The sequence below is a fragment of the Cuculus canorus genome, chromosome 28 (assembly GCF_017976375.1).
Source record: "Cuculus canorus isolate bCucCan1 chromosome 28, bCucCan1.pri, whole genome shotgun sequence".
Classification (NCBI taxonomy): domain Eukaryota; kingdom Metazoa; phylum Chordata; class Aves; order Cuculiformes; family Cuculidae; genus Cuculus; species Cuculus canorus.
Window position 1 is genome coordinate 1,462,993 of NC_071428.1, and position 10,108 is coordinate 1,473,100.

The following is a 10,108-nucleotide window of genomic DNA, read 5'->3' on the forward strand; positions in this document are numbered from 1 at the left end:
CCCCGACTCTGTGCCCCCTGTCCCCCCCGGACCCCCCGATGCCACCCCCCCCCCCCAATGCGCCCTGTCCCCCCGATGCCGCCCCCCCCGTGCCTCCTGTCCCCCCGGCCCCCCCCAATGCCGCCCCCCCCCGGACTCCCCGATGCCACCACCCCCCCACAATGTCCCCCGGATACCCCCCGATGCCGGTCCCCCCCCGATTCTCCCCTCCGGTGCCCCCTCTGCCCAGGTGCCCCCCCTCCATACGCTCACACCCCCCACCCCGGTGCCCCTGCCCCCCCCGCCTCCCCCCGGTACCGCCCCCCCGTGCCGCTGGCCCCGCCCCCCGCGCACGTGCTGCCCCTCCCCCTCCTCCCTCCCCCCTCCCCCCCCCCCCGTCCGGTTTCCCAACCGCGGGGCCGCGGCGGCTCCGCCGCTGGTTGCGTCCCCGGGGACGGGTGCATGGCGGGGCCCCCCCCCACCGCCGCCCCCCGCCGCCCCCTCCTCAGCCTCAGCTTCCTCCTCCTCCTCCTCATCACCGCCGCCGGGAGACCCTGCGGCCCCGCGGGTGAGCGGCCCCGGGGGGAGCGGGGAGGGGACCGGGACGCGGACTGGGAACCGAGTGGGGACTGGGAGCCGTGTACTGGGAGCTGAGTGGGGACTGGGAGCCGTGTACTGGGAACCGAGTGGGGACTGGGAGCCGTGTACTGGGAGCTGAGTGGGGACTGGGAGCCGTGTACTGGGAACGAGTGGGGACTGGGAGCCGTGTACTGGGAACCGAGTGGGGACTGGGAGCCGTGTACTGGGAACCGAGTGGGGACTGGGAGCCGTGTACTGGGAGCCGAGTGGGGACTGGGAGCCGTGTACTGGGAGCCGAGTGGGGACTGGGAGCCGTGTACTGGGAACGAGTGGGGACTGGGAGCCGTGTACTGGGAGCTGAGTGGGGACTGGGAGCCGTGTACTGGGAACGAGTGGGGACTGGGAGCCGTGTACTGGGAACGAGTGGGGACTGGGAGCTGCTTACTGGGAGCTGAGTGGGGACTGGGAGCCGTGTACTGGGAACCGAGTGGGGACTGGGAGCCGTGTACTGGGAACCGAGTGGGGACTGGGAGCCGTGTACTGGGAGCCGAGTGGGGACTGGGAGCCGTGTACTGGGAACCGAGTGGGGACTGGGAGCCGTGTACTGGGAACAGAGTGGGGACTGGGAGCCGTGTACTGGGAACGAGTGGGGACTGGGAGCCGTGTACTGGGAACCGAGTGGGGACTGGGAGCCGTGTACTGGGAACCGAGTGGGGACTGGGAGCCGTGTACTGGGAACCGAGTGGGGACTGGGAGCCGTGTACTGGGAACGAGTGGGGACTGGGAGCCGTGTACTGGGAACTGAGTGGGGACTGGGAGCCGTGTACTGGGAACCGAGTGGGGACTGGGAGCCGTGTACTGGGAACCGAGTGGGTACTGGGAGCCGTGTACTGGGAGCCGAGTGGGGACTGGGAGCCGTGTACTGGGAGCCGAGTGGGGACTGGGAGCCGTGTACTGGGAACGAGTGGGGACTGGGAGCCGTGTACTGGGAACCGAGTGGGGACTGGGAGCCGTGTACTGGGAACGAGTGGGGACTGGGAGCCGTGTACTGGGAACAGAGTGGGGACTGGGAGCCGTGTACTGGGAACAGAGTGGGGACTGGGAGCCGTGTACTGGGAACAGAGTGGGGACTGGGAGCCGTGTACTGGGAACAGAGTGGGGACTGGGAGCCGTGTACTGGGAACCGAGTGGGGACTGGGAGCCGTGTACTGGGAACCGAGTGGGGACTGGGAGCCGTGTACTGGGAGCTGAGTGGGGACTGGGAGCCGTGTACTGGGAACCGAGTGGGGACTGGGAGCCGTGTACTGGGAACGAGTGGGGACTGGGAGCCGTGTACTGGGAGCTGAGTGGGGACTGGGAGCCGTGTACTGGGAACCGAGTGGGGACTGGGAGCTGCGTACTGGGAGCTGAGTGGGGACTGGGAGCTGCATACTGGGAACCGAGTGGGTACTGGGAGCCGTGTACTGGGAGCTGAGTGGGTACTGGGAGCCGTGTACTGGGAGCTGAGTGGGTACTGGGAGCCATGTACTGGGAGCTGAGTGGGTACTGGGAGCCATGTACTGGGAGCTGAGTGGGTACTGGGAGCCATGTACTGGGAGCTGAGTGGGTACTGGGAGCCATGTACTGGGAGCTGAGTGGGTACTGGGAGCCATGTACTGGGAGCCAAGTGGGTACTGGGAGCCATGTACTGGGAGCTGAGTGGGTACTGGGAGCCATGTACTGGGAGCTGAGTGGGTACTGGGAGCTGAGTGGGTACTGGGAGCCGTGTACTGGAGGCTGAGTACTGGGTGCTGGATGAGTGCTGGTGTTGTGTACTGGTTTCTGGGTGCTGGGAACTGGGTGGGTGTTGGGTACTGGTGCTGGAGCTGTGTACTGGGTGCCGTGTACTGTGTACTGGGTGGATACTGGGTGCTGGGCTGCTTACTGGCGCCGCGGACTGGGAACAGGTGGATACTGGGAACTGGGACTATGTACTGGTGCTGTGTACTGGGAACTGGTGGGTGCTGGGGCTGCGTTCTGGGTGGGTGCTGGGGCTGTGTACTGGTGGTCCACTGGTGGGTGTTGATAGTCCAGTGGTGGGTGCTGGTGGTCCACTGATGGGTGCTGGATCCACTGGTGGATACTGGTGGTCCACTGGTGGGTGATGGGTCCATGTACTGGTGGTCCACTGGTGGGTACTGGTGGTCCACTGGTGGTCCACTGGTGGGTGCTGGGTCCATGTACTGGTGGTCCACTGGTGGGTACTGGTGGTCCACTGGTGGGTGCTGGGTGCGTTCCCGGCAGCGGGTGAGGTCTCAGCTGACCTTGGCAGCGGGGCTGGATCGGGATCAGGGATCATTGGCCCCAGCTCAGCCCTGGACCGGTGCCCCCACCCAGTACAGCCGCTTTAACCCCTCCGGTACCGGACACCAACCCCCCCGCCCCCGGCCGCCCCCCCCCGGTTTAGTGCAGAATCGCTGACTCAGCAGGAGCTCTCTGCCTCCTGCAAATATTGACCCAACGCCATCTCCGGGTGTGGGGAGCGGATGGGGGGTTCCCCCCCTCTTCTGGGGCCACCTGCAGGGCTGCCATCCTCTCTCCTTTGCCCGACCTCATCTTTCCCTCCCTTCCGTCTTCCCCCCAACTTCCCCCCCCCACTGTCCCCCCTTTGCCCCTTTCTTATCCCCCATTATCTCCTCCTTCATCTTCCTCCCACCATCTCCCCCATCATTTTCTCCCCCTTTCCATCATCATCTCCCTTCTGTCCCTCATCTTCTCCCCTCTCTTCTTCCCTTGTCCCCCCCCTTGTCCCCCTCCTTGTCCCCTCCTTGTCCCCTCCTCCTTGTGTGTCTCCCCTTGTCCCCTCCACTTTGTGTCCCCCCTTGTGTCCCCCCTTGTCCCCTCCCCATCTTATCCCCTCCCCATCTTGTGCCCCGCCTTGTCCCCCCCCTTTGTCCCCTCTCCCCCTTGTCCCCCCTTATCCCCCACTCATCCCCCACTCGTCCCCCCCTTGTCCCCCCCTTGTCTCCCCTTGTCCCCCCCTCCTTGTGCCCCCCCTTGTCCCCCCCCTTTGTCCCCTCTCCCCCTTGTCCCCCCTTATCCCCCACTCATCCCCCCCTTGTCCCCCCCTTGTCTCCCCTTGTGTCCCCCTCCTTGTGTCCCCCCCTTGTTCCCTCCTCGTCTTGTCCCCTCCCCCCCTTGTCCCCCCCTCCTTGTCCCCCTCATCCCCCCCTTCTCCCACTCGTCCCCCCCCTTGTCCCCCCCTCGTCCCCCCCCTTGTCCCACTCGTCCCCCCCCTCATCCCCCCTCGTCCCTTGTCCCCCCCCTTGTCTACCCCCTTGCCCCGCCTTTGTCCCCCCCTTTGTCCCCCCCTTTGCCCCCCCCTTTGTCCCCCCCCTTCGTCCCCCCCCATCCCTGCAGCCCTCTCTCCGGACACAGTGCTGAGACGCCCGGGTGAAAATATGACGTTGACGTGCCGGGACGAGGAGTTGGCCGACACCAACGCTACGGTGTCGTGGTGGCACGAAGAGCGGGGTGCAGCGGCGCCGATGGCGGGGGGCCACCGCCGGCACCTGCTGGAGGGCAACGTGCTGCCGCTGCGGCGCCTGCGCTACGAGGACTCGGGGCGCTACAGCTGCTTCTCGGGGGGCCGCGTGTTGCGTTCGCTGAGGCTGTTGGTGGAAGGTGGGTACACGCCGGGCTCTCCCCTTCACCTCGCGCCATCCGGTGTACCCCAACACCTCCCTGCCTTGCAGAGCCCCCCGAAACTCCCCGCGTCTCCTGCTACCGGCGCAGCCACGATAAAGACGTCTTATGCGAATGGTCGCAGCGGGCGAAGCCGTCACCGGGAACGCGGGCAATGCTCTGGATGAAGCGGAGGTCAGTGGTTGGGTGTCCATCCATGGGACCATTCCTGTCCCCTCTATCCGGATCCTTTCCCGGCCCCACGGAGCCGCCTTCCCCACAGGTTTGTGGCTGAGAACGCTACGGAGCAGCGATGCCGCTACTTCTCCAAGGCACAGAAGTTTGTTTGCCGGGTGAAGGTGCCACCCGGCGCCGACGACACCAAATCCCTCGTGGTGTCCACGTGCGTCACCAACGGCGCCGGCGGCTCAGCCGGCGAGGACAAGATCATCACTCTCAGCGGTGTCTGTGAGTGCCGTTCAAGGGTGGGAATGAGGGTGCTGAGGGAGCCGGTGCCGGATGCTGAGCCCCCCCCTTTACTCCCTTCTGGCAGTGAAGCCGGACCCCCCCGTCAACGTGACGGTGGAGCCTCTGGAGAAGGCGCCGCAGCGGTTGCGCGTCAACTGGTCGTACCCTTCCTCTTGGGATCCCCGCTTCTATTGGCTCCACTTCCAGGTCCGCTACCGCCCGGAGCCTGCCCGGACCTTCACGGAGGTGAGACCCCCGCCCCCCCCAGCTCTGATTTTTTGGGGTCCTCCCACCCCAGCGAAGCTGTCCCCAAGCCCTGTGTCCCCTCCAGGTGGACCAGGTGACGACGACGTGGCTGGACATCCGCGACGCCTGGCGCGGGATGAGGCACGTGGTGCAAGTGCGAGCGCAGGAGGAGTTCGGCCACGGCTCGTGGAGTGAGTGGAGTCGGGAAGCAGTGGGGACCCCCTGGATCGGTAGGAATGGCGAGGGGGGGGGGGGGTGGACACACCACAGCCCTGAAGGCTGGGGGTTCAGCTTGGGGTCCCCCAACCTCACCGTGTCCCCACGCCCATCACCTTGCAGACCTCAAGGAACTCACCTCTGAGATGGGACCCTTCAGCTCACAGGTATGGCACGGGGTTGGGGGGGGGACACGCATGAGCTGCACCCCAGTTTGCTCCTGGCTGGCTCCCAAGGGGACACCAGGGCTGGGGTGTGGGGGGGCTGCCCCGTCTCCCCACTTCCCTCCCTTTCTCTTGCAGTTCCCCATGGATTACGGCACCCGCGAGGTCACTCTGCCCCCGGAGCTCTTTGGGGACGCTGCTGCTGACCGAGCTGCTGGTGGTAAGGAGAGGGCTCTGGGGTGGCTAAGGGGGGGGGGATGACACCCCTCCTTCCTCCTCCCCCCCAGGTCCCTTATGTGTGTCCCCCCCAAACCATGAGCCCATCTCCCCATCCCTGCGCCGCAGGGACCGTGGTGGAAGCCAGCGCTCGCTCGGTGACGTCCCCGTACGCTTTGGTGGTGGCTGGAGGGAGCCTCATCCTGGGCATCATCCTCTTCGTGGCCATCGTGGTGAGGTGAGTGCTCGGGTGGGGGTCTCGGGGAGGGGGGGGTGGGGTTCAAGGGAAGGGGGGGACACCCACCCACCCCCCCACCCACCAGCACCCCTTAACCCAACACTGTTCTCTTTTCCCGCAGGTACCGGCAGACGCGGCAGCTGGGCAGGCAGCGGGGGGCCAAGGCGGAGGGCGAGGGGCAGCACACGCTGGTGCCCCTGAGCCCCCCCAGATCCCCCCCCCTGAGTGACACCCCACTACTGTCACTCTCCCCCGAACCCCAACCTTCCAGGGGGCTCCACGTCACCAATTTGGACTATTTCTTGGCTGGGCAATAGCCAAAGAGGGAGGGGGAGAGGATGCGCCTGCGGGGCAGGTGGGGGTCTCTGGTGCCCTGGGGGGGGGGGGCAGCAGGGCTGGGATGTGTCCCCAGGAGCAGCCCCTGCACCCCAAATCCGGGAGGGGGGCTCAGGAGCAGCCCCCACACACCCCAAATCCGGGAGGGGAGCTCAGGAGCAGCCCCCCCACACCCCAAATCCGGGAGGGGAGCTCAGGAGCAGCCCCCCCACACCTCAAATCCCAGAGGGGGTCCAGGAACAGCCCCCACACCCCAAATCCGGGAGGGGGTCCAGGAACATCCCCCACACCCCAAATCCGGGAGGGGGCTCAGGAGCAGCCCCCCCACCCCAAATCCGGGAGGGGGCTCAGGAGCAGCCCCCCCCACACCCCAAATCCAGGAGGGGGTTCAGGAGCAGCCCCCACACACCCCAAATCCAGGAGGGGGTTCAGGAGCAGCCCCCACACACCCCAAATCCAGGAGGGGGTTCAGGAGCAGCCCCCCCACACCCCAATCTGGAGGTGCTCTGGAAGTAAGGGTTCCCATTATTGGGATGTGACCCCAGAAGCAGCCCCCCCACCCCTGACTTGGGGCGGGGGGGGAAGCCAGGGCTGAGATGTGACCCCAGAAGCAGCACACCCCCACTCCAATCTGGGGGCCCCCTGAGATCAGCCCCCCTACCTCCATCTGGGGGTACAGTGGGGGGGGGGTGTGGGAGCGAGGCCGGGTTTGGGGGGGCCTCCAGGGAAGGATGCAGCCCCCCCAGTGCCATGAGGGGGGGGTGTCTGGCTGGATCAGCCCCATCCCCCCCCCCCGACCCCCCCCCCCCCCGATTATTTTTAAAGCATCAGAACGGGGGGGGGGGAATGGAATGTGGGCAAAGGAGTTGAAAATAAACGGTGTGGATTTGTAATGAGTGGGGGGGTCCTGGGGGGGGGGGGTGTCACTCCAGTCCCCTCCCCAACACCTGCAGCCCTTGGCTGTGCCTCCAAGTGCCCCCCATCCTTCTGAGTGCCCCCCCATCCTTCTGAGTGCCCCCGAGAGCCCCCATCCTTCTGGGTGCCCCCCCATCCTTCTGAGTGTCCCCCCATCCTTCTGAGTGTCCCCGAGTGCCCCCCATCCTTCTGAGTGCCCCCCCATCCTTCTGAGTGTCCCCCCATCCTTCTGAGTGCCCCCATCCTTCTGAATGTCCCCCCATCCTTCTGAGTGTCCCCATCCTTCTGAGTGCCCCCCCATCCTTCTGAGTGCCCCCCATCCTTCTGAGTGCCCCCATCCTTCTGAATGTCCCCCCATCCTTCTGAGTGCCCCCCATCCTTCTGAATGTCCCCCCATCCTTCTGAGTGCCCCCATCCTTCTGAATGTCCCCCCATCCTTCTGAGTGCCCCCCATCCTTCTGAATGTCCCCCCATCCTTCTGAGTGCCCCCCATCCTTCTGAATGTCCCCCATCCTTCTAAGTGTCCCCCATCCTTCTGAGTGCCCCCGAGTGCCCCCCATCCTTCTGAATGGCCCCATCCTTCTGAGTGCCCCCCATCCTTCTGAGTGCCCCCCATCCTTCTGAGTGTCCCCCTATCCTTATGAGTGCCCCCCATCCTTCTAAGTGTCCCCCATCCTTCTGAGTGCCCCCGAGTGCCCCCCATCCTTATGAGTGCCCCCCATCCTTCTGAATGTCCCCCCATCCTTCTGAGTGCCCCCCATCCAAGTGCCCCCCCATCCTTCCGAGTGCCCCCGGGTGCCCCCCCATCCTTCTGAGTGTCCCCTATCTTTCCGAGTGCCCCCATTCCCCAATCCCTGCACCCCCCTGAGTGCCCCCCCAAGTCCTGTGCCCCTCCCCATTCCCTGCACCCCACTGAGTTCCCCCTATGCCACCGGGTGCCCCTATCTTTCCTGTACCCCCTCCCCACCCCCTGCACCCCCCAAGCTGTGCCCCCGAGTATCCCCCTCCCCACTCCCTGCAGCCCCAGCCTGTGTTGGCCATGCCCCCCCCCCCCCCCCATGCCACCAAGTGCCCCCCCAGGCCATGTCCCCCCTCCTCATACCACCAAGTGCCCCCCCCCCCAGGCCATGTCCCCCCTCCCCATGCCACTGTGTCCCCCCCAGGCTGTGCCCCCCAGGCCATGCCCCCCCTCCCCATGCCATTGTGTCCCCCCCAGTCTGTGCCCCCCAGGCCATGCCCCCCCTCCCCATGCCACCAAGTACCCCCCCAGGCCATGTGCCCCCTCCCCATGCCACTGTGTCCCCCCCAGGCTGTGCCCCCCAGGCCATGCCCCCCCTCCCCATGCCACTGTGTCCCCCCCAGGCTGTGCCCCCCCTCCCCATGCCCCCCCTCCCCATGCCACCAAGTACCCCCCCAGGCCATGTGCCCCCTCCCCATGCCATTGTGTCCCCCCCCCAGGCTGTGCCCCCCCCACTCCATGCCCCCCCTCCCCATGCCACCAAGTACCCCCCCAGGCCATGTGCCCCCTCCCCATGCCATTGTGTCCCCCCCAGGCTGTGCCCCCCCAGGCCATGTGCCCCCTCCCCATGCCATTGTGTCCCCCCCCAGGCTGTGCCCCCCCCCCCAGGCCATGCGCCCCCTCCCCATGCCACTATGTCCCCCCCAGGCTGTGCCCCCCCCCGCCACAGCCCCCCCCCCCCCCCCCCCTTGTGCAATGCCCCCAGAGCTGCAGCTGCACCCGGGCAGGAAACCGCAGGGCGCTGGGCACCCCTGGGACACCGCATTTCCCCCCCCCCCCCCCCCGCCCCCCGGGGCTATAAAAAGCAGAGCAGGATGCAGATGTGTGGGTGTGGGGAGCCCCTCTGCCCCCCGAAACCAGGGCAGCTCCTTGGCACGAGGCCAAGGTTGGCACCGGCTTCATCGTGTCCCCCCCCCAGGATGGGCAGGATGGGGCGGGGGGGGGGGGGGGGGGCGAGGGGCTCGATCTTGGGGTCACTCCAATGGACCCCCCAGCAGCATCCCTGCCCCACTGCAGCCCCCAATCCCACCTCATCCATCACCCACTGCAACCCCATCCCTGACCCATCATCCCTGACCCATCTTTTCCCCACTGCAGCCCCCAATCCCATCTCATCCATCACTCACTGCAGCCCCCAATCCCACCTCATCCATCACTCACTGCAGCCCCATTCCCAACCCATATTTTCCCCATCACAGCCCCCAACCCCACCTCATCCATCACCCACTGCAGCCCCATTCCCGACCCATATTTTCCCGATCGCAGCCCCCAATCCCACCTCATCCATCACTCACTGCAGCCCCATTCCCGACCCATCTTTTCCCCACTGAAGCCCCCAATCCCACCTCATCCATCACTCACTGCAGCCCCATTCCCGACCCATATTTTCCCCATCACAGCCCCCAATCCCACCTCATCCATCACTCACTGCAGCCCCATTCCCGACCCATCTTTTCCCCACTGAAGCCCCCAATCCCACCTCATCCATCACCCACTACAGCCCCATTCCCGACCCATATTTTCCCCATCACAGCCCCCAATCCCACCTCATCCATCGCCCACTACAGCCCCATTCCCGACCCATATTTTCCCGATCACAGACCCCAATCCCAATTCATCCATTGCTCACTGCAGCCCCATCCCTTTGCCATCCTTTCCCCATCGCAGCCCCCAATCCCACCCCATCCATCACCCACTGCAGCCCCATCCCAACCCATCCTTTCCCCATCGCAGCCCCCAATCCCACCTCATCCATCACTCACTGCAGCCCCATCCCTTTGCCATCCTTTCCCCACCGCAGCCCCCAATCCTACCCCATCACCCACTGCAGCCCCAATCCCTGACCCATCCTTTCTCCATTGCAGCCCCCAATCCCACCTCATCCATCGCCCACTGCAACCCCATTCCCGACCCATATTTTCCCGATCACAGACCCCAATCCCAATTCATCCATTGCTCACTGCAGCCCCATCCCTGAGCCATCATCCCTGACCCATCTTTTCCCCACCGCAGCCCCCAATCCCACATCATCCATCGCCTACTGCAGCCCCATTCCCGACCCATATTTTC

General features: G+C 66.0%; 1 protein-coding gene across 1 annotated transcript; it reads left to right on the forward strand.

The window, feature by feature from the left end:
• Positions 1-433: 433 nt before the first annotated feature.
• Positions 434-6,142, forward strand: IL6R (interleukin 6 receptor). The gene is made up of 10 exons (XM_054050897.1): positions 434-547; positions 3,958-4,221; positions 4,293-4,416; positions 4,505-4,689; positions 4,775-4,935; positions 5,021-5,165; positions 5,275-5,318; positions 5,454-5,535; positions 5,661-5,769; positions 5,891-6,142. The coding sequence occupies exons 1-10, from the start codon at positions 442-444 to the stop codon at positions 6,084-6,086; spliced, it is 1,416 nt and encodes a 471-aa protein (XP_053906872.1). The 5' UTR covers positions 434-441; the 3' UTR covers positions 6,087-6,142.
• Positions 6,143-10,108: the final 3,966 nt, after the last annotated feature.